Here is a 25,849-nt window from a genome sequence, read left to right as displayed (position 1 = left end):
AAAGGCTTAATAACATATTCACTTTTGTGAACATATTCTAGTTTATTTAACTACATCCTAGTGGCCATTTATGTTTCATCCAATTTCCTGTTCTAACATGCACCTATAATAGCAGGAATGTAATGTTAACAACTCAGTGACTGTTGAGTTAGGGGTGAGTTATTTCTAAGAAAACTTCAGACTTCTGATTTTCTGTGGGGCTCCTGCTTGGGATGGAAAAAGCTAGAAAGAGCATTGCTCTTCCAGTAACAAAACAACAACAACAAAAAGGGTAAACTAGATAATCTACAAATTCATAGTTTGTCTGGAATACTAATTGATGTTGCAGAGCAATTAACTAATCCAAAACTTAAGAACAAAGAGACAGGACATAATCACTTCCTCAGCTGAGGAGAACACTGGCATACATGGGTAAAAAAAGTTTAGCTAACATTGTTAATGAATTCCTAAAGGCCAATATGTATACCAAGAGACTATCCAGCCATTTTCTAATGCAGACTCAAGGAGATACAATTCCAATCTTAGAATTTCCTCCATGGGCCACACCAGGTATCACAAAAATGATTGGCAAGATCCCTAAGAAAGCCTTCCTCATTGCTAAGTTTGGGGTTAAGAAACAGCAGCTGATGCAGGAAAGTCCCAGAACCCGACTTGGATCCTTCTCCCCCATCTTTTCTATAGAGTAAAACCCTTAAGCTACTAGGGAACAAACTCTGCTGCCCTTAGAGTTATTGGTAAAAACCCACTAGTGGGGTATGGGGGGTGAAAAATCTCTACCTCTGGAGGTAGAAACAGGTATACACAAAGATCATAGACCTTGGGGCTAGGTAGGGCAGGATCACTGAGAAAGCCCCACTTCTGAGAACCATACTCACAGTGACTCTTTAATAGTAAAGTTTAATGATAAAAATGAAGATTTTTCTACAAATAGTTAATGGCATCTTCTTTCTAGGAGAGGGACAGACACATGGAGAAGTATACCAAGGTGCAGTGCAACGGAGAGAAACAGTCATTGACAATGCTCTCTTGCAAAACATGCCCCAACTCAAACATAGGGGAATCACTGGGGAAATTTGCAGCCCTAGATTGACTTTTTACACCAGCATCTAGAAGAAAGAAAGCTGGGCTCATCTTCAAAAAGCACAAAAACTATTTGCCTCAATCTGTAATATCATATATAAGAAAACCAGTTTTCATTTAAAAAATTATGGGGTATACAAATCAGCAGAATCAGAATTATATGCAATAGATATTGAAACTATTAGAACTTAAAATTATGGTGATAAATACATTAAAGATTTTATTTGATGAGGTGAACAACATGCTAGAACAAATGGTTAAATTCAGTAGGGAGTGGGGCTGGGATTGTGGCTCAGCGGTAGAGTACTCGCCTAGCACGGGCGGGACCCGGGTTCGATCCTCAGCACCACATAAAAAAAAATTAAAGGCATTGTGTTGTGCCCATCTACATCTAAAAAAATAAATATTAAATTCAGTAGAGAGGTGGAATATCTGAGAAAGAATTTGACAAAATATTGGAAGTGAAAAATAAAGAGGAAAAAATGCTCTCAATAGGCTTATCATTCTACTGTAAACAGTTGAGAAAAAATCCAGGAACTCGATGAAAAAAATCAATGGAAATTACTCAACTGAAAGGTCAAAGGAAGAAAATAGACAAAGAGGATCCAAAAAGACAATGTCAAAAGATTCAACCTCTGAGAAAAGATATCAGCCAAATTATATTGTTATAATGTGTATATGTGTGAATATGTAATAGTGAATCTCGCCTTTATGTATAATTATAGTGCACCAATAAAAATGTGGAGAAAAAGATTGAACCATTATGTAGTTGAGTTATTAAAAAGAAAAGAGAGAAAATAGGACTGAAGAAATATCTGAATAGCCAAGAATGCTCCAAAAATTGTCAAACATAAAACCTTAGATCCAAGAAGATCAGAGAACACAAAGTATTAAAAATGCAAAACAAGAAAAAAACTAGGCATATCATATTTAAACTGTTGAAAACCTAAGATTCAAAGACAGAGAAATGTTGAAAAGATGCATTGAATACAGGAACAGCAAGATTTACAGTGGGCTTCTTATTGTATGTTGTGCAAATCAGAAAATTTAAGTGTTTGGAGTGGGGGGCAGAACCTTTCAATCCAGAATTCTGCAATTAGTGAAAATCTTTTTCAAAATCAGGAAGAAGTAATGAAGGACAAGTAAAGCATTTAACTAACAAAAATTGAGGAAATTCACTACCAGTAAAACTGCACTGAAAAGATGTTAAAGGAAGTTCCTCAGCAATAAGAAACATAACAGAAAGATGCTTGAAAATTATAGATGCTCCAAACAATGATATAAGAGAATGGTAAACATAATAAATTAAAGCAAATAGAAAATACATTTTTCTTTTTTAATGTTATAAAATGTAACTGATGTCTATAAGAAAATACCAATGTAGTCTGTGTTTTAGAATATGTAAAAGTAAAATCTATTACAACAATAGCATGAAAGATGGGAGGAAGAAATAGAGATTGTTGTAAGGTCCTTATACTTCAAAGCGTCATAATGCTACTTAAATGGAAAATGATTAATTAAAAAAGAATATTGAAAGTCTAGGGCAACAACTAAAAACCACTAAAAAACTTAATGCATAAATAGTTGTCAGAAAACGGATCTTAAAATAGAATAATGAATAATACTCAATCCAAGTGAAGGAAGAAAAATTCTTTAAAAAACAACAAATAGATGGTAAGAATGGAATAGATCTATCAATAATTTAATAATTTAATCTAACTGTATCATTAGTTACATTAAATAGAAATATTCTAGGTGGATATGGTGGTGCATGCCTGCAATCAAGCTACTCAGGCTGAGGCAGGAGGATTACAAGTTTGAGCCTAGCCTCAAATTTAGCAAGACTCTAGCTCAAAATTTGAAAAATGGAAAAGGACTAGGAGTGTAGCTTAGTAGTAGAGCACCCCTGGGTTCAGTCCCCCAGGACTACACATACATACATAAAATGTAATTAGTTTCAATACACCACCTAAAAAGCAAAGATTGTCAAATTGTTTGGAAAAACAAGGCCCAGCTATATGTCTGCTTTTAAGTGCCACTTTAAATATAAATATATAAATAGGTCCAAAATAAAAGGATGGAAAAATATTTACCCTGCTACCACTAGTCAAAAAGCTGGAATAATAATAGGGATACTAAACAAATTAGACCTCAGAAAAGGGATTATTTTGCCAGAGACAAAGAAGGACATTACATATTGATAAAGGGTGAGTCTCCCAGAATCCATAAAAATCATAAACAGATATATGCACCTAGTAGGACAACTTTATACAGTAGAAAAATAAAATTGATACAAGTAGAGAGAAAATCAGTAAGGCTATGGAAAACTTGAAAAACACTATCAACCACCTGACCTAACTGGTGTTTACAGAATAGTTAATCCCAGTAATATAGATATTATTTTCAAATGCACATGGAACATTTTCCAAAATATTTCATATTATCAATATAAAACAAAGCTTATATAGTTCAAAAAATTGAAATTATGCAAAATATGTTCTTATATCATGAGTAAAATCTATGAATCTCTGAATGGGAAACTAGAATCCAATTTTTTTAAAAAAAAAAGATCTCTATAAAATATCCCACATATTGACCATGTCAAGATGATATCATAGGGTATTTGGATAATAATTTTATTGTGTGAAAATTAAAATATAGCATATCAAAATGTGTAGAGAGACTGATGGTATAGCACCAGTATAGAGCACTTCCTAGCATTCATTTGATGAATCAGCACACACACACACACACACACACAAACACACACGTGTGCGTAGCTAAAGCAGTGCCTTGAGGAAAATTTATAACACAAAATGCTTATGTTAGGAAGAAGGTGTCACATTAATGATATCAAAAGATGATTCTTAAACAAATTATCAAAACCAGTAACACATTTAGCTAGACTGACCAAGGTTAAAATGACAAATTATAAATATTAGGAATGGAAGAGAAGACCTCACTACAGACCCTGACAACATCAAAAAGCTAAAGAGAGAATAACATGAACAATACTGTGGTCTAATTTTGATAACTTAAAATGAAATGAGTGTCTTCAAGGCCATCTACTCTCAATATTCAACCAAGAAAATTAAGATAATCTAAATAATATTTTACCTTCTAATGGAATTGAATATGTAGTAAATAACTTGTACAAAGAAACCTCCAGACCCAGATAGCTTCACACCTGAGAAGTCTAATAAATATTTAATGATGAAACAGAAGCAATTCTCAATAAACTCTTCCAAAATGTGCCCGGGGGGGGGGGAGAGGAAACACTTCCCAGTTCCTCTTATCTTGCCAGCATTTCCCAAATATCAAAAGTGAGACCGATACAATATAAAAAAGGAAAACCAATATCTTTCATGAACAGCAATGTAAAGTTTTCTACAACATACTAGCAAATCGAATGCAATATATCTTGATCAAGTATAAATTATCCCAGGAATGCAAAGTTAGTTTTGTATTTAAAAATTGATCAACATAATATGCTACATTCAAAAGACTAAAGAAGCAAAATAATAAAATTACCACAATTAGTAAAAACCTTTGACAAAATACAACATCCATTCATGAAACTCTCATAAAATTAGGACTAAAAGGAAATTTCATTAACTTAGTACAGAATATGTACCAAAAACCTACAGCTAGCCTCATATTTAATGATAAAAAATAAATGCTTTATCCTTCAGATCAGCAACAAGGCAATATCTCTTCTCACCAATTCTATCTCACAATGAAGGACATAACCAGTGCAGTCAGGCAAGAAAAAGAAACAAAGGCATATAAATGAAAGGATGAAATAAAACTCTTTACTTGCAAATGATATCACCATCTATATAAAAATCCCTAAGGAAGCTGCAGAAATGTTGCTAAAACTAAATTCAGAACAGTTTTATAATACAAAGTCAACAATACAAAAATTATGTTTTATATGTTCTCTGTATGCAATGTTTCTATATACAAAAATCAGTGTTCTTTATAATAGCACGAATAATTGGAAATTAAAAATAGTATCATGTACAATAGCACCAAAACCCATGAAAGATTTAGCATAAATCTTATAGAATGTTAATGACCACAAAGCACTAATCAAATAAACTAAAAAGTACCCTAAAAAGGAGAGACATATTACATTTGTGACTTAAAAGATGCAATGTTGTTATAATATCATTTCACTCCAAACTGATCCACGAGTTCAATCCAATTGCAACCAAATTCACAACTTTTTTAGAAATTGACAATTTTGTTTTTAAGTTTATTTAGAGAGGCTAAGAAATCAGAATAGCCAAAATAACTTTGAAATAGTATAAAGGTGAATGACTTATATTACTTGATTTTTTGACCTACAATAAAGTTGAAGTTTACACACTGAAGAAAAGATAAGCATGTAGATTAATAAAACAGAAGAGAGTACAGAAATAGAGCTACACATATGGTTAATTTATTTTTAACAAAAGTGCAAAGGCAATTAATTTTCAACCAATAATATAAAAATTGGGAATCAATAAGAAATTAAATGAATCTAGATTCATACTTCATACCTCTATGCAAGAATAAACTCAAAACAGATCATAGCTCTAAATATAAGAACTAAAACTAAAAAATTTTCAGAGATAAATATTTATGGATGGGGGTCAGGCAAAGATTTTTTTGGCTAAACCAGGCATGGTGGCATATGCTCATAATCCCAGAACCTTGTGGGGTAGGGAAATGGGAGAATTGAAAATTAACCCCCACTACCAAACAAACAAAAAATTCTTGACTAGAATGTTCTAAACATGATCTAAGGGAAAATGGATAAAGTAGATTTCACCAAAATAAAGGACTTCTATTTGAAATAAATTTTTATGAAAATGAAAATACAAGCTTCAGACTGAGAAAACATTTACAGATCATCTATCTAATAAAGGATTTGTTTCCAGAATATTTTCAAACCCAATGAAACTCACAGTTCCATAAGGGAGAAAAACCAATTTAAAAATGAGTGAAATTGTGGATATGTTCCATGCAGATGGCAAAGAAGCATATAAATATGTGTTCAACAACATCAATCATTAAAGAAAGGTGAATTAAAACCACAATGTGGTACCACTACACCTCTATTGGAATAATGAATTTTTTTTTTAAAAAAATCAAATACCAGGTTCTGGCAAGGATAAGAAGCAAGTTAAATTACATAAAACTGCTGGTAGTATTGCAAAATGATGAAGATACTTTGGGAAACAGTTTACAGATTCTTATCAAGTTAAACATATATTGACTGTATGGCCTGGCATTGTCACACCAAATGAAACAAAAACTATATTCTCGCAAATAATGCATACAGGAGTATTTGCAGCAGCTTTATTTGTAGTCATCAGTAACATGAAACCACCTACCTACAAGCTTCTTTCTCAACTGAAGAATAGATAGGCAAACTGCCACAACCTGTACAATGAAATGCTACTCAGAAATACGGAGGAACCAACTACTATTTTTTCACAATGACTCTCTATGCATTAAGCTAAATGAACTGGATTCAAAGGACTACACACTCTGCGATATGAAATTCTTACAAATGCAAAACTAGGGACAAAAAATGCAGTGTTTGCCAAGGGCAGGAGTTTGAAGAGAGCAAAGAGGCATGGGAAAATTTGAGGGATAACACTATTCTATATCTTGATTGTGGTGGTGGCTTAACAATGTGTATCAAATTTTTAAGAACTGTATACAAAAAAGCGTGAATTTTATTACATGTAAATTGTATCCTAGTACAAATGGAAAGTAATTTTCTTAAAGCGTGTGGTTTTATAATGGTATTGGTTTTAAAAACAAATCTATTAATAATCTGCATATTACTTTTGAACATATTAACTATTTGGTAATGCAGGGGAGGGTATTATTTCCAAATAATCTCAAATAAGCACAGGATTTTAGAAAAGGTTTCCTGTGGAGAAAATTAAACCAGTAACAAAAAAAAAAATGTCTGGCTCTCAACATTCTGTATGTGTATACTAAGCTTGAGTAATCTCAGTGAATATTGATGAGCTGCTCTTACAAAACTCCATGTTTGTCACACATAGGTCTTGATGCCACTTTAACGTAAAATGTTTTTTAAATGTTTAGTAGTTGTAGATGGACAGAATGCCTTTATTTGTTTATTTTTATATGATGCTAAGGATCCAACCAGTGCCTCACACATGCTAGGCAAGCATGTGTGTTATAGCCCCTGGGCTATAGCCCCAGCCCTTAAAAATCTTTTAATATGTAAAATTTTTATTTTATGGATCATAAAAATAACTAGAGAAAAAAATCTAAAGAGTTCCTGTTAGTGCTTCTATAATTTTTAAAGGATATGTCAGGTTGTAAAGATTATGTGTGTGTGTGTGTATGTGGTGTGTGTATGTATTATTTATTTATTTATACACATACACATACATAAAAATGATTTGAGGAGGAGAAAAATGAAGACATCTCTAGTATAAAAATCAAGGTAAGATATTTAAATAAATGTAGATCTGTGGTTTATTCACTGTTGTTTATATTGTCTGTATTTACATAAATATTATTTATCAAGGTAGAAAAATTACTCTGCCCTTTCATGTAAATGTTAAGGCATATACCAGTTTCCTTGTCATATTAACTTTGTATGAATTTCAACTCTATTTTACAAATTAAAAGGTCATTTGGACCCTCAAAGGAAAATCTGTTAAACGGTTAAAAACTGAATAAAAATGTTTAATGGCAAGAAGAACAGAAAGCAGAGAGACAATGCACAAACAAGATCAATTTCTTTCTTTCCTTGCACATTTCTCTTCTGGGCTTCATCCTCACTCTTGAGCTTGGCAAATAACACTGGTAACAATGACATCGTAATCAATCAGCTGGACTGATGAATTCATCTGGGATCCCCCTTTTTTTGTAACTATCCCTTCCTCAACTTTTAAGAAGAACCTCTCAGAAATACAGAGAAATAGAAAACTTCCCTATGAACATTTAAGAAAATTGGGAAGGGGGTAAGGGGAGAGATATCCCAGAGAGCAAGAAAAGAAGCTGGAGTCTTCAATCCCTCTCAACATCTTTGTGGTACACATTGATCTCCTCCTGGAAATCTCCTTCCTTATTTATGCTTTTAAAAAGTTATTCTTCTGTGACACTGAATCTTTTAGTTCATCTCCATATTTTGAGTTGTCCTTCGTCTCCTTTTGTGGGTTCTTCTTAAATGCAGAGTTCTAACCTCAGATTATGATGTTCCCTAGGATTTTGTATACTCATTAATTTATTCAACAATTATTTATTTATTGAAGATCTACTACAGGTTATGCACTGGAAATACAGCAGTTGGCAAGGCAAGCAAGCCCATTTTTATCACTAAGGGACGATATAAATAGACAAATACACTGATAATGTAATCCGTCCTGAACAGCCTACCCATTCTTCCTGAGGGAATCACCTACTCCTTTAGTAACAGCCATTGGGAGGATGGCTGTCACAATTAGATCTCACATATATGTCCCTTCCTTTGTGTTCCTTGATTGAAAGTCACCACCCCTTTAGAGACAAGACAGCACAGGGGTTAAAAGTATGGATTCTGGAGCTGCTCTGCCTGTGTTCAAATGCCGGTTCCACTCCTCATTGAATATGTGGCCTTAACTGCTCTATGCTTCATTGTCCCCTTGTGTTAAGTGGAGATAATAATGGCACCACACACATGGTTATTCTGAGGATTAAGGAAGTTCATACATATAAGAATTATAAAAGACTCAGAGCTCAATTAATGTTAACTTTTTACTGTTGTTAATAATAATAAATCAAAACTTGCAAATTCAAAATGTACATCAGACTGTGTCTGCAGCAGAGCTGCTGTGTCCATTGTCTACCAAAGTCACCCACTTCAGCCACAAGAATCAGCCTCCCTCTTTTCATTCCCTCTCCTGCACATCCACTTTTTCTCCAAGTCCTGCCACAATTGCTTCCTTTCTCTGTGGTTCAGGACTTCTCTCCTTGACCCTTTTCTAATTCTGCCTCAGAGAATTGAGTAACATCACCTCCATCCTAATACACTGACTTGTACATAAGGGATGCTGAGAATTTCATTATTGGATTGAATCGAATTATTTATAAATCCTGGTTACCAAACTTATGAAATGATTAAGCAGTTGTTACCTTTCTACAAAAATTATATCACTGATAAGATTGGGGGACATTATTATTTATAATTATACACAGGACTTTTCTAACAGTGTTTGATTGTCAAACTGTGTTCTGTGCTATATATGCCTGCAGTCATCTAATTCATTTGAATTTTGATGATAGTCATGTCTTAGTAACCCAAAAACACGTGGAAAGAATGTGACTTTCACTTGAGGTCAAACTGAGAATTTAGAAACTGGCAAACAAAGCCTCTGTCCTTCTTTTTAATCTTTTTTTTTAAATTAGAACTCATTTACATATATTAGTTGGGTTCATCCCAACAAACTCATACATGTGCAATTTCAGTTCATGATTCCCTCTTTTCTCTCCCCCTTTTTCCTCCTGTTCTCCCTCCCCTCTCCTGTTCTCCTTCCTCTACTCCTCTAGATTTCCTTTCACTTGTCAATTTATTTATATTTGATTTTTTCTTTCTACCTATGCTATGCATAAAGGTGAAGTTTCCCATGGTATATTTATATATGCACATAACATGATTTTTTAAAAATTCCTGGCCTCCCCTTTCCCATTCTTCCACTCTGCCTCTGTATCTCCTGTTTCTATGCTACTGATTTTCCCTTTATCTTTATGTTATCCTATCCTTCTCTTCCCTGTTTCCTTTATTTTGCTTTAATTTCTGCATATGAAAGAAAACATTCAACCTTTGAGTTTCTGAGTTATTTCTGAGTTATTTCACTCAGCATGATGTTCTCCATTTCTATCCATTTACCGGCAAATGCCATCATTTCATTCCAGTGTGTGTTTGTGTGTATGTGTGTCTCACAATTTCTTAATCCATTCATCTATTGATGGGTTTATGGTTTGATTCCATTTTTAGCTATTATGAATTGAGCTGCTGTAAACATTGAGGTGGCTCTATTGCTGTACTATGCCAATTGGGCCTTTCTTTTTCCATATTCAGTGGGTGTTGCTTTCATTTCTCCCATCAGATGATAATTATTGATCAGCATTCACTGCCGTTGGTATTTCATGTCTCTGTGGTTCAGATGCATTTTGAAGATGCTCTCAGGTCCAAGGTCAGATCCATGATCAATCAGATTTATGATTCTCCTGCTCATGCTCCACTTGGATACACTTTATGTGATGGTTCTGACATTAAAGAATCTTGCATGTTTAAACCACATTGGACTGAGTACTTGACAATCTTCAAGACATTTGCTTCTGTAATATTGTTGGAAGTCCTTCTCTTTCGTGATATTGCTGACCTGATTTCAAATAAGAGAACCCTAAAATCTGTTTTTATTGTGTTTGTTTCTTAAGATGATTTTGATTATATTTATTGGGAAATTATATTAAATTATAATTTGCAGTAAATTTACCCAGTCCCTCACATAAATCCCTATTTTAGCTCAATGAAACACACCATATTTTATATCCTTTGGTTAGCCAGTGACCAAGCAGCTGTTGGACTGTCTTCTATTCCTTTTTAAGGGAGAGTCTTCCATATCCCTTTTAAAGGGAGAATCTCCCCACTCCAGATCCTTTAAGATGATGACTTAATCCCATGAGCTGAAAAATTGATTACAATCAAATTATATTGTTGGAGTGTGTGCATGTACTAATATGTAACAACAAATCCTACCATCGTGTACAACTATAATGCATCAATAAAAAATGTGGGAAAATTGATCACACACACTTTGCAAATGTGAAATTGTTGCATTAGAATGTTCCAGATTTCAATCTTCCTATTTTTGGACATTAACACTTTCTCTAGCATCCCCAAATCATGTCTGAGACAGATGTTGGTTAGATGTGTATTGAAGATATGATATGATGCACCATGGGGGTATGAACCTGATATCAAGGCCTCAGTGCTTTGGCTAATTTAGGGGAGTTAAGCTCTAGGAACTAACTAAAGGATCAGACAAGATTTGTTTTATCTCAATTGTGTTTTCATACTCCAACCCATACTTTCTCTGTGAGGGTAGGATATCAATTTATTAACCAGTGTTAGAACATTTTGGGCAATTGCTGTATTCAGAGCACTATTGTGGAGAAGGTGTGATGAATACTAACATGAAAAATATAGCAGATGTATGAGCAACAGGGGTAAGTCAAAAATATATTATGATAGAGCACAGAGACAAGTTTTACATTTTAAAAATTCTAGCTGAGTGCCTTTCTTATGCAAGGGAAAGTGGAAGTTGCTTGGAATACTCATACCTGATCCAGATCTACGGAAGAATGAAGTTGTGAATATTAAATATAGGAACTCATTCCTGGACTTTAAGGAATCTAATAAATAAAAGTCTTCTCTAAACTTCATGAGCTCCATGCTATTTAAAAAAAAATACACCCAGCAATCAGAAGAGGAACAGACTATCAGTTTATCGCTAATGAAGTCAAAATAGAAAATGTGATTTAGACATGTGATCAGATTGGGCCTTTTACCAACTCCCCAGAATTGAATTTAACCAAGTTAAAGGCAAAGCAGCTGCAAATCTGCAGGTTGCGCCAGTGCACACCCCAAGGAGAGCAGGAGCAAACACTCAGAGACCAGGCTGTCAGGAAGGAGAAGGAGAGCCATCATTGTGCATGGTGGATTCATTCCCCAGTTTCCCTATGGAAGTTTCTCCCCAGTGGGAGAAGTGAATAACAGAAAGTGGTGAGAATACTCATGGGATTGTTGTGATGGTTATGCAAATTTTTATATATACTCATATACATAGGTATACATATATACACATACTTAAACACACACATGTATATAGATATATGCACATAGGTGTGTATGTGTGTGTTTGTGCAGGAGCGCACACACATATGAAGGAAGGAGGGAGGAGGTAAGGGAAGAAAGAGGAAGGAAGAGAAGGCAGGCAGACAGGTGGGCAAAAAGCCAGACCTCTCATCCATCCTACAAATGAACCTAGTATGCTAGTGGAACCACATTATTGAACAAAAGAGTCCAGGAACCAAAATCCCAGGTCATTTTTCTATGATAAATCACTTCCCCTTTTGAAACCTCGATTTCCTAATTTCCAAAATAAGGTTGAACTAACTGTTCTCTAAGATTCTTGAATCCTCTCCTGCCTCTTCAGTTAGTCATGTTCCTTCTGGCAAGCAGTATTACTCCCACTTGGTGGTCATAGAAAATAAGACATCAATAAGTTAAGTGGCACAAGCCACCTACTGCGGGAGCGAAGGGGCAGGAGAGCAGCATGCTTCTGAGCAGGAGGCTGTCTTTGAGCTCCCAAGATTTAATTCTTTTTTTTTAATCCCCAGCAGCCAAAATTTTACCTTGAGGGCAGAAATAAAATGAAGTTAGAGCTCCTAGTAATTAAATCTCCTGCAGCAACTCAGAATATAAATCAGTAGCTAAACTGGATGTAAGGAAGTTGCTCACAGTTGCGGGTTCTTTTGTCTTTGTCAGGAAAATTTAAAAAATAATTGTTCACATTTCTATAAAATCATAAAAACAATGCACTGGACATCTGTAAGTGATAAATTGAGTGGCGGTTAAGCTAACTTATATTAATTATTCTGAATTACAGTAAAGAATGATGCTAATGTCCCTCCTTTCCCCATTCTGCTGACAACAGCATCCATCAGATGCCTGCTTTGGCTTCTGCTTCACCAATAAAAGCCATAAAATCAAGCCCGTCTTTGGTTACACTGCCTCTCATTTCCTAGCTAAAAGGGATCTCAGCTTCTTTGCTTCCTGTATCTCTTTGATAACCACCAATCACCTTTCCAATAATTGTGAGAAAATAATAAGTAAAACTTTTTTTCTGGTGCAATTATACGTTTTCCCAAATTCTTACATTGTTTTGCAAATCAAAACAATTGGCTATAAAAAAAAAAAAAGGAGATGCAAATAACCAGCAGGACTTGCCTCTTACCCACCCAAAAAAAAAAAAAAAAAACAAAAAACTTCTGGTCTCAAGGTTTCACTTTGTAATTAATTCTTCCTGAAAATGCAGTATTAAATCAGTCTTCGAGTAACATAATCCCAGCTTCCTTGCTCACTATCTGTGCAATTGTGCAGGTACCATAACCTCTGTGTACCTTAGTTTCCTGCCTGTGAAATGAACTCTAATGTTTAAAGAATGCAGATAGGAAAAGCATCCAGAACCATACATGGTACACAGTCAGTACTTTCATAAATCAACCATTGCCTCTATTATTTCTCCCTAAGAATTGTGTTCATAGTGTCTTCTCATTTGTATGAAACCCAAACACCTTACCAAAGTCTCCCATACCTTGTAACATCCCAGTACAAGAGACAAGAAAGAACATTGATAGAACTCAAGTTTTAAACAAAATAATTGCCCTTGGACCTGCTTCTTAACAGGGTGCTGCAGTTGTTTGAGGTCTTAAAAACGCCTCTCACAAAATCATAGAATTTGCAGGAAAATGGATGGCATTAGAGCAGATTATGCTAAGTGAAGCTAGCCAATCCCTAAAAAACAAATGCCAAATGTTTTCTTTGATATAAGGAGAGTAACTAAGAACAGAGTTGGGAGGAAGAGCATGAGAAGAAGATTAACATTAAACAGGGGTGAGAGGTGGGAGGGAAAGGGAGAGAGAAGGGAAATTGCATGGAAATGGAAGGAGACCCTCAGGGTTATACAAAATTACATACAAGAGGAAGTGAGGGGAAAGGGGAAAAAAGGGGGGAGAAATGAATTACAGTAGATGGGGTAGAGAGAGAAGATGGGAGGGGAGGGGAGGGGAGGGAAGGGGGGATAGTAGAGGATAGGAAAGACAGCAGAATACAACAGACACTAGTATAGCAATATGTAAATCAGTGGATGTGTAACTGATGTGATGCTGCAATCTGTATACGGGGTAAAAATGGGAGTTCATAACCCACTTGAATCAAAGTGTGTAATATGATATATCAAGAGCTATGTAATGTTTTGAACAACCAACAATAAAAATTAAAAAAAAAAAAACACCTCTCAGCCCTCAGCCCTGTGGGTTCATCCTTAACACTTCACAGACTTTATGGAATAAAGAATCAATTCCTTCCTAGGAATTTTTCTCTTCTAAAGAATTGTTAGCTGATAAACCTCCAGCTTATCCAAGATATTTTATTTCAAACAACTGGACCATTCAGTAAACAGTTTGACTTGTTCTGACTGCATAGATCACCTATGTGACTTAACGGAAAAGTCAGGGCAACCCATTGGGATGTGCAGTTCTGTGTAGCCAGCCACTGAGTTGAAGTAGGGCTGAGCCACCTGCCCTGCCACTCGACAGGAGACCAAGCTCTGGCAGGTATGGTTTGTCTTATTGCTAAGACATCATGAAGAATGCCTCTGCTAATCAATCCAGCTTTTACCTTTTTCTTCCTTTGATAAAATAGACAAGGAAATTTGTCAGAAGCCCAAATTTATTTATTTATTTTTCTGCTGCCAGCATTTATTACAAGGTTTGTTCATAAATTTGCCCTGAATTTTTGCTCTGCATGAAAAGTGGCAAAACAAAAGCCAATTTTATTTTTTTTTTCATCTTCAACGGCAGCTTGAATCAAATATGTATAACTAGAAATGGAAGTGAGTCATTCTAAGACTGAGAGAAAGATACCCACAGGAAGTTTAATTCTCTTTACCCCTCTACAGGGAAGGGCTTGGCTTTTTTCTTTGCCTTTAGATTCTAAAATTGAATATAGCCATGGATGGAATGATGTCAGGGGTTGCAGGAAAAAGCTCGCAAATCAGCCACTTAGTTTACACAACAGGACAAAAGGAACACTAAATCTCGGTTGATAAGAGTTATTAGAAATACTTGTAGCTAGAGAAAAATCTAGAGAGAATAGATGGAGAGACAGTAACTACTTGCAACTTGATGGTGATACATGGACTGAGGATGTTCATAAATATGCTTCCTACCATCTGATCATACTTAAAGAGACAAACATCACTCAAATTATGATGCCGTTAAATAAGCATTTTTTTATTTTCTGCTTCCAGTTTTTCCATTAGCCATTGAAGATTTGGTCCACAGGATTTCCAGATTAAAGGATGCGTTATTCCAAAATGAGTTATATAGCAGAAATAGAGACCTGAAGAGAGAGTGATGCTGGAGATGTCACAGGAGCATTATTTGGCTTTAGGTTCTAGTAGGTGAAGCCTCTTCCCAATGTATAACCTTTCTTTATTTCTGTCCACAAATGTCATTATCACCCTTGTTTGCTCATTTCCCTTAAAGTATTTCTGATCTGGTACCTGAGCACCTCACCTGAGCATCTGGAAAAATATTGAATACCTAATACCTTCATCTAGAAAGTGACTTAGGGTAGAATAACAACTGTCAATGTGTTGCGTGTTGGTCACTGTGTCCCAGTACACTGACCATCAGTGACCTCACAACCCTAGATGTAGAGGGATAAGGTGGAGTCATCACCCTCTAGCCAGAGGCCAGTGAGAATAGAGAGACTGAACATGCATCTTATTATAATAAGGAGTGTCTCAGAAAGTAGGTTTAAAAATAAATTATGAGGTCTATACTTGTATAAGATGATTTGAGGGAACGTCTAAAAAAGAAGGGCCTTGTTCAGTATTGGATGTTGTCAGGAAGTAGGGACAATCCTATGATTGACTACCTTAACAGATTTTCTCCGTATAGAGGTAAGAATGGAGTGAAGCTAAGCAGTAGTTAGTAAATAAACAGCAGTCTCTTTTATTAGCCAAGCTGGAGGATAGTTGGCCACTTTTGTAACTTAAAGAACATTAATATTTTTGTCTGTGTTCACTCAGAATTACAATGTGTCTTGCTTTTCTCTGGACCCATCGTGGGTGGTCACAGAGTGGTGCAGTCTGATGTCAATGTTCTAGTCTAACTGTGTCAGTGAAATGGTTTAACGGGGAGCCAGGAAAATCCAGCTGAGCTTCCTGGCATATTCTATGGAGAGAATTGCATGAGTCTTGAGAACGTTGTTGTCTGTTGACTTCCGTTGGACCCTGAGTACAATATGACCTAGACATGTATTAATTCAATGGCATCATTGGTCCTTCTTCCATGCTTTTGTTGGAAATTGGCTTTTGTTCAAGTAGTCACATGTAAGCATAGAAAAAAAATCTCTAGTTAAGAATGTCCAGTCTTCTAGTTCTAGCCACCTTTGAGAAAGAAAGTGTTCTGAGATTAATAGGGCAAATCAATCCCTCTTTTAAAAAATGTCTGCATCTGGTATGGTAGAATATGCTAAGAGAACTCTCCCAAAGATATGAGGAGTGAAGGCAAGTGGAGCAGTGGAAAGAGACTAAGGAGTCAAAGCAAACTGGGTTCACATATGAGTTCTACTATGAATTCACAATTCTTACTAGGGCAAGATTAGTGACCATGGCCTCAGTGATTATCTCTAAAATGGAAACTAAAACATTACTTCAAAACATGTCCTGTTCTGATGAACACCTTATATTTATAACTTCATAGTTTTTGTTTGCATTTCTTCATATATATATATATATATATATATATATATATATATATATATATGAGTATACATATATTTTTTTCTTTTTTTAACCTCTATTTTATTTATTTATTTTTATGTGGTGCCGAGAATCAAACCCAGGGCCTCACATGTGCTAGATGAGCGCTCTACCATTGAGCCACAATCCCAGCCCATATTTCTTTATATTCATATATATATGAAGTTCTGGGTATGGAAATAATATAGGTGTAAACAGATATAGACATAGATCTGGATATGAACATAGATGTAGATATAGAAATAGATACAGGTAAGAAAATAAATATTGATATAGATCTGGATATAGTTTTAGATGTAGATGAGATATCAGTATAGATCTATCTGCAATATAGACATAATTTAAACTATGATTATAATTGTCCTAGAACAAACATTTTGGTCATGTCTTGGATCTGAAGAGAAGATATACGCTCCTTCAACAAAGAGTTAATAGTGTCCTAGTATGTGACAGAGTTATCGGTGTTCTACGTTCATTATGGTCTTTTACATTATTTTTATCTTTTTAAGTATGTGCATTTTTTATTTGATAAAAATTAACTTTTCATGAAGAAAGAACATTTGTTGGCTCCCATTCATTAAATAGAACTAATAATGTCTTGAGCCACTTGATTCCCAAAGCCAGCATCTAGTTATTGTTTTAAATATCAAATTCTTTTTAAACAATTATTTCAGTTGATAAATTCCCTGGAAGCCCAATGACCAGATGCTTTTATTTTTTATTCTTAACCTGGTTCCAAATTTGAGTGTCTTCAAGGGGCATTTGACCAAAAAGTTCTAGACAGTGCATTCCACAGGCTCAGGTATTGCAGAAAAGCCACAAAGAAGGTCATCCTTTCCCCTCTACTTGGTCTTCCTTTATGAGACTAGGGTCTTTCATAAATGCTCTGCATGTCCAGATTTGAAACCCCAGAAGAGAAGTTCCCATAAGACTAGTAGAACTACTCTACTTTGTCTCTCCCCTACCCCAAATCTTCAGCTACTTTATTGTCCCCCCAGAGACCTTTCAACAGACCTTTAAGGCAGCCTGTGATCTTGCTACAAACTAGTCACTTTCCCTGTGTTCTTCTGTATGCACTACCCTAGCAAAACATTGAGTAACACATTGTTGTTTCACCATCCCCTATTTGTCCCCTCTACTGTGCTGTTTATGCCACCCCATCATCATCATCTGCTAAACACTGAAGTGCATGACCAGTAGAGCTGAACTGGAGAATGAAGTGGAAATGTCATATTTCATACGCCTCAAATAGTCAATCTGTTGTAACCATTCTGGGACCCATTCAGTCTAGCCACAAATGGTCTGTGATTAATGAATTTTGTCCTCTCACATTTGTGACAGAAATGTCATGTTAGTGATTAAAGTGAATTTTTTTGTCGATAAAGGATTGCGCAATATCTGGTTCAGCAAATCAACTCTTTAAAGCAATGGTGTAGTAGAAGAATCCTTGAAAGGTAGAAGAAAGATGGTGGACCTTGGTATGGCTGTAGCTATTGCTGTTTGAGCCAGAAGCTTGATGTTTGACCTGCACCTTTTTATTTATTCTTCTTGAAAATCCTCTGATGTATACCTATTTATAGATGAAGGAAGTGGCCAGGGTGGAGTTGGTGTCTTCAGAGCTTGCTCCAGGAGAGGACTTGCCGTGTCCTAATTAGGTCAGACTGGTCTCTCTTTTTTCTATGTTTACAGCTGTGCGAGTCACCACCCTGGCATCCTTCTGGGTATCAATTTTCAAAATAAGAATTTTTCAGAGAAGCTATTTTTCTTCATATATGGAGATCTTTCAGTACTACTTTGGCTGCTTTGTGTGGTATTATTCTACATGTTGGTAGAAAAGACAACAGTGGCCAGTCAGGACAGCTGCTTTGCTCCACAGCCACTGTTGTTGGCTTTGATCCATCTCCAGCCACAGCAGGGAGGGCATGACCCTGCCCCCCATGCACAGATTAGGGGACAAGTATTCTGAGGAAAGAAGTAGATGATAGGGATGTATCACCTTCTTATTCAAACTTTGAACAGAAAATTGCAAACATGCATGTTGGCTATGCATGAGCAGATAACTACGGAAATACCAAAGGTTTCATGTAGCAAAACAAAAAAATACCAAAGAGATCTGACCTTTGTAAAACTCACAGCCACTGAGTTTGCCTTTTAGCCCCAAAAGTCAAATGATTCCCTGGATTTTGACTCTCATGGTATTCTTTTTCTGGCTACACTCAGGCTTGGATAATGTTGAGTTTTTAAGGCAGTTCCTCTAATCAATGACAAGACTGTATTGAGCTCTGCACCAAATGATTAATAGGTGCAGGAAGCATGCAGAGAGAACAGTTGGCTCGTTGATCTAAAGCCTGCATTGATACTGATCGTTGAGTGCCAATTGATACTATTTGTCAAAATTATTGTTATTAAATTCTAACAGTAAAACTTATTCAGATGAACTGAAATTTAAGAGTTAAGTAACTTACTCAAGGCTATTCAATAAGCAAGGAATAGAGCCAAGATGCCAATCTACATTGTCTGACTTTCAAACCCCAGGGTGTCACCAGCCACATTGGAGAAGCAAAAAGGAGCTGGTCCTGATGAAAGTTCTCTGGACAGTATTAGAGAGTAAGATCAAGGAGGGAGAAGTAGTTGGAAACTGAACAGGAAGTTGTTTACCAAGGACAGCTCTCAGCTTGTGTTCAAAGATGGCCAGGCTGGAAGACCATGTAGACTACGAACCAAACCCTTCATTGCTTAGATCAAGAGTCTAGGAAGTCAGTTGACTTCTCTAAGGCCCTGTATTTGGCTGGTGAAAGACCTAAGGATTCAACCAGCATTTGGGGGCTTAGAGTCCAGGTTTTTCATTTGCTTTTTTCCTGACAGTGGCCTTGGGCAAGGTCAGAAGAACAAGATCATCAGCCCAAATTTCCTGTGAGGCACAGAAAAGATGTTAGGGAGGCTCAGCCTGTGGGACAGCTACTTACCCACACAGAAGCCAATCTCCGCTTCTCTGTCCCCATCCCCATCACCAGGCCCAGAGCCCAGGGATAAAGGCTAACCTGATAGAAAAGTTGAGAAACAATAAAGTGCTCCAGGTTCCATTGAAGAAGATAAGGTCGCAGCATTGATTCAACTTGGGAGAAAGCTCAAAGTGAAAAGTCCTGATGCAGATTCTAATATACTCCAGGCCCTGTCATCAGAGACTCGACAGACAACAGGATCATTAACCTGAAATGAGATTAGTCTTCTTAGAAGTTATTTTTTAAATATTTATTTTAGTTGTAGGTGGACACAATACCTTTATTTTATTTATTTATTTTTATGTGGTGCTAAGGATGGAACCCAGTGCCTCATGCGTTCTGGGCAAGTGCACTACCACTGAGCTACAACGCTGACCCTCATTAGAAGTTATTATAGGCAAATTCTGTAAATCTGTGAGATTAGAGAACATATAAGAATGTGTAAGTCTCGGTCCCATTCCACTGAATGGAGCCTCCGCTGCCATGGATGAGATCGAAAGCCTTCGCAATATGCTGGGCCCGTCGGCCTCAGATTGGTCTATTTTGATCCTCAGCAAGCAGCAGATGCGGGAGCTGGAGGCACACTTCCTGAGGGACCCCTTTCCATCCCACGGTACCCTGGTGGCCCTGGCCTCCTGCCTTGCCCTAGAGGAACCACATGTGAAGAATTGGTTTAGGGTGCAACAGAAGATATACCCAAACCCTGAACCAGGCTATCAGCCATTTGCACGACGCCTCAGCCGGCTCATCCTGGGCACACTCAACCTGGGCACACTCAACCTGGGCAGGCCCATCCTGGTCTAGCTTCTGTTGTACATGCCCATCCTGCAAAGCTATCCACTACCACAGCCCAGAAGACCCAGAAGGTTCTCCATTCAGGCCCAGGCCTGTGGGAACCTCCGTGGCGGTGCCCAGGAGAGTGCCTGGCCCCTTAGGGGAGAGGATGAGGAACTAGAAGCTGCCTTGAAGAGACTCTGCACTGCAGAGCCTGAGGAAGGTGACCTTGAAGACCAGACAAATCAGGTCCAGGAGATTTCTGAGTGGATGGGGGTTCTGCACCTGCCCCATTCCACAGGCTCCACAGGTCCTCACTCTGGCCACTATTCCATCTAATTGATGTCCCCACCTGTCATTTGAGTCACCTAGGAGTGTCTGGGTCTCCAGTCTAGGAGTGGAATGAGTGTTCCTGGGTGCATTTCCTTCCCTTGATGCTGCCCCTGCCCCTAGCCAATTTTATCACTATCTTTCCTAATTCATGGGGCTCTTGGTCTACAACCCAGTGCAGCAGCTGCCTGCATCTCCAGGAATGAAGGACCTTGGCTCTCCCACAAGGATTTTCCCACAGTCCTCTGCTGACAGCCACACACACATCAGATCTTCATCCCCTACCTGCATCTTTTAGATACCATATCCAATACAATTTCATCATTTTGAAATAGTTTGGAGCTTTGTCTTAATTTAAGTATTTTTTCCTCTTATTTCCTTTTAGTCTTTGCTTTGTTACTTGTTTGAGGTTATTTTTCTGTTTGATTTTCCTCAATTTTCAATAAATTTTCTACTTTTGATTCAGTGGGGGAAAAAAAGAAAGGAATGTGTAAGTCTCTCCTTTAGCCACTGCCAAGGCTGGGGATCTGAATGCCCTGTCCCCAGCTGCCCTCATCCTTCCCCTCTCTTCTCCATACCAAAGCCAAAGGTGACCTTTCCAGTTCATAGCTTGGTGATGCCCTTCCCTCACTCCCTGCCTCCAAGTGACCTTCAGTATAAATATCAAACTGCTGGTCCCAGCACAAAAGCTCCTGAGGATTCAACATCCCTGTGCCTCCAGTCCTACCCCCTGCCATTAGAAAAGAATATTTACACACGCACATTCTCCCCTTCCTGCTCCAGAGCTCTTCCTGGAGTTCATCTTCAAGCCACACAGCTCTGACTGGATCACCCCCAGAATCAGTGCTTTTGTACCTACTGATAGGCTCTCCCACTCTGTCCCCTTTCATTTCCTCAGCCTCTCATTGTCCTTCATGTGTTTGTCCTTCCAATTCTAGGAATCTATGCTAAAGAAATACTTGCACACGTGCACCAAGATATATGTAGAGATGCTCATTGTTTCATTTTTTGCATTAGAGAGGATATTTAAAAAGCCATCAGTGGGTTAAAATAACTTATGTCCATCTATTTTGTGATTACCGTAGAGCTGGAAAAAAATAGTGGCAGGACCAGTCCAGATGAATATGGAAAGACCACCATGGTATGTTGTACTGGAGAGTTCCCAGGTCAAGGTGACACAGGCTCTTACCTAGTGGGTGACCTCTCCTATTACCCCAGTTAAGCATCTAGAGTAGGGGCTGGAAGAGGGGGTCATAAAGGAGTTTAATATCAGTGGACCCCAGATTCCTCAAAAACCAAGGTCTCCCTTAACAAACCCCATGCTGAGTGATCAAGTCATTTCTGATAGAAACTGATACATATTTGTGGGCTGTTCTTTCCTAATGAAAATTCAACTTTGTCACTTTCTTTGACTAAATCAGAAAACATTTGTGATTTTTACAAAGTCATACTGGACTCAGATGAGTCCAGTACAGCTATGTTCCTGGGCATATTGGATCAGGAGTCAGAAAACCTGCAGATTTTTAATTTACCATTGAATAGATCTCTAACTTATTTTTATTTACCTTTAAGACCCTTCCTTTCCTCATGCATGCATTGAGGGAGGTTGACAAAATAATCTCTAAGGGCTCCTTGTTGCAAGGTTCTATTGGGCTATTACTCTTGAGGCTTGTGCAATGTTAATAAGAATGATAATTGCAACTTTTATATTCTAACCTCCTTATGCGTATTAACCATCTTAAATCTCATAACAACTATATGAAATAAGTACTTCATCTCCACGTTATGGAATAAGACACCAACATCCACAGATTACTAGATTGTCCAAAGTCACACAACTTGGTACAGAATAGAGGACACAGTAACTAATCCACAAAACTACAACTATCTTATTTTTGATAAAGGGGCTAAAAGCATGCAATGGAGGAAGGATAGCATCTTCAACAAATGGTGCTGGGAAAACTGGAAATCCATTTGCACCAAAATGAATCTGAATCCCTATCTCTCGCCGTGCACAAAAGTTAACTCAAAATGGATCAAGGAGCTTGATATTAAATCAGAGACACGGCATCTGATAGAAGAAAAAGTTGGTTATGATCTACACGCTGTGGGATCGGGCTCCAAATTCCTCAATAGGACACCCATAGCGCTAGAGTTAACAAATAGAATCAACAAATGGGACTTACTCAAACTAAAAAGTTTTTTCTCAGCAAAAGAAACAATAAGAGAGATAAATAGGGAGCCTACATCCTGGGAACAAATCTTTACTCCACACACTTCAGATAGAGCCCTAATAACCAGAATATACAAAGAACTCAAAAAATTAGACAATAAGATAACAAATAACCCAATCAATAAATGGGCCAAGGACCTGAACAGACACTTCTCAGAGGAGGACATACAATCAATCAACAAGTACATGAAAAAATGCTCACCATCGCTAGCAGTCAGAGAAATGCAAATCAAAACTACCCTAAGATACCATCTCACTCCAGTAAGACTGGCAGCCATTAGGAAGTCAAACAACAATAAGTGCTGGAGAGGATGCGGGGAAAAGGGCACTCTTGTTCATTGCTGGTGGGACTGCAAATTGGTGCAGCCAATTTGGAAAGCAGTATGGAGATTTCTCGGAAAGCTGGGAATGGAACCACCATTTGACCCAGCTATTCCCCTTCTCGGTCTATTCCCTAAAGCCCTAACAAGAGCATGCTACAGGGACACTGCTACATCGATGTTCATAGCAGCTCAATTCACGATAGCAAGACTGTGGAACCAGCCTAGATGCCCTTCAATAGATGAATGGATAAAAAAAATGTGGCATTTATACACTATGGAGTATTACTCTGCATTAAAAAATGACAAAATTATAGAATTTGGAGGGAAATGGATGGCATTAGAGCAGATTATGCTAAGTGAAGCTAGTCAATCTTTAAAAAACAAATACCAAATGACTCCTTTGATATAAGGGGTGTAAACAAGGACAGGGTAGGGACGAAGAGCTTGAGAAGAATATTTACAGTAAACAGGGATGAGAGGTGGGAGGGAAAGGGAGTGAGAAGGGAAATTGCATGGAAATGGAAGGCGATCCTCAGGGTTATACAAAATGTCATATAAGAGGTAAGGAGGGGTAAGTCAAGAGAATACAAATGGAAGACATGATTTACAGTAGAAGGGGTAGAGAGAGAAAAGGGGAGGGGAGGGGAGGGGAGGGGAGGGGGGATAGTAGACAATAGGACAGACAGCAGAATACATCAGACACTAGAAAGGCAATATGTCAATCAATGGAAGGGTAACTGATGTGATACAGCAATTTGTATACGGGGTAAAAGCGGGAGTTCATAATCCACTTGAATCAAACCGTGTAATATGATGTATTAAGAACTATGTAATGTTATGAACGACCAATAAAAAAAAAAAAAAAAACAAAAAAAAAAAAAAAAAAGAAAACTTGGAATAAAACCACCATTTGACCCAGCTATGCCACTCCTCGGTCTATACCCAAAGAACTTAAAAACAGCATGCTTATAGTAATGCAGCTACATGAATGTTTATAGCAGTTCAATTCACAATAGTGAAATTGTGGAAGCAAGCTAGATGACCCTCAATTGAAGAATAGATAAAAGAACTGTGGTATATATACATAATAAAATATTACTCAGCATTAAAAGAGAATAAAATTATGGCATTTGTAGGTCAATGGATGGAGTTGGAGATTATTATGCTAAGCAAAGTAAGCCAATCTCAAAAAAATCAAAGGCCAAAAGTTCTCTCTGATAAGTGGATGCTGATGCATAATGGGGAGAGGGGAGGCATGGGAAAAATGGAGGAACTGTGATTGGGCAAAGGGGATGGAGGGCGGGGAGGGTGCATGAAGGCAGGAGAGATGGTGGAATGAGATGGACATCATTACCCTAGGTACATGTGTGACTGCATATACGGTGCAAGGCCACATCATGAACAACCACTGAAATGAAAAGTTGTGCTGCAATTGTGTACAATAAATCAAAATGCATTCTGCTGTCATATATACCTGATTAAAATAAATAAATTTTTTTAAAAAGAAAAAAAAAAAAAAAAACAAAGTCACACAACTATAACATTGTGAAGCAACAACCTAAGTCCAGGCATTGCAACTCCAGAATCCATGATTCTAACCATTGTGTTAGATTGCAATTAACAGTAACCCTATGTCTTGCTGCACAATTTAAGGATCTATACCAAAAAAAAAAAAAGTGTCAAGAAAACAAATCTGAAGAGCCAATATGAAAAATATAGATAGATGTGGGGAAATTATCTGTAAAGCCAAAATGCAAAAGGCACCCCAAAGTTCTACTTAATTACGTCAGCATTTTGATAACATATCTCTTCTATATACCATAAAGTTAACAACAGCTACATACTTCTGTGTAACAACAAATGCAAGAAAAAAAGATGTCACTGCTTCTGCATTTGTAGGCAATTTTTATCTGAAAATAACACCATCAGGTACACATGGCATTGATGCTTTCAATTTTAATTTCACAGATGAAAGAGCTTGGTGTCATCTTCTACAACTGCAGCTGCCTGGTCCTAGATTTACAAAGGATATTTGCTTTATATAGTTCATTAAAATTCAAAAGCAGAGTACCTCAGACCTGGTCCAAGAGGCTCTATGGAGTCTACGACAATGAAAAGAAATTGCAACTTCAGCTGAACGACACCAAATCTCAAGCATTTGTGTCGGTGAGTTGTCTGCCCTCTTTCTCCCCCTGCCCCCCGCTTCCCTCTCTTTCTTCCTCTAAAGGCTCTTTATTAAGTGTGAATGTTTCAGTGTGATCTTACATTGAACAAAAAAGAATTAGATTAGTTCTACTGCATCCCTCGAGGAGTTCAAATGTGTCCTCTCGTACCCTCTGTCACATGCTGTCCCCAGTAATAACAATAACACATCTTAATAATCATTCCTGGTTTCTGATACTTTGGGTTGCCTGATTTGGTACCCACAGTCATTCCATAAGGTAGACATGCAATTGTGAGTATTCTACAAATAAA

General features: G+C 37.2%; 1 protein-coding gene across 1 annotated transcript in view; it reads left to right on the top strand.

Moving 5' to 3' along the window:
* Nucleotides 1-25,849, top strand: part of Pld5 (phospholipase D family member 5) — a 398,582-nt gene that overhangs the window by 337,893 nt on the left and 34,840 nt on the right. The window contains exon 6 of the mRNA XM_026390749.2: nt 25,343-25,540. Within this exon, the coding sequence (XP_026246534.1) occupies nt 25,343-25,540 (198 nt within the window). The remainder of the gene's footprint in view (nt 1-25,342; nt 25,541-25,849) is intronic.

The sequence above is a fragment of the Urocitellus parryii genome, chromosome 9, assembly GCF_045843805.1.
Source record: "Urocitellus parryii isolate mUroPar1 chromosome 9, mUroPar1.hap1, whole genome shotgun sequence".
Taxonomy (NCBI): domain Eukaryota; kingdom Metazoa; phylum Chordata; class Mammalia; order Rodentia; family Sciuridae; genus Urocitellus; species Urocitellus parryii.
This window is presented reverse-complemented; position numbering and strand designations above follow the sequence as displayed.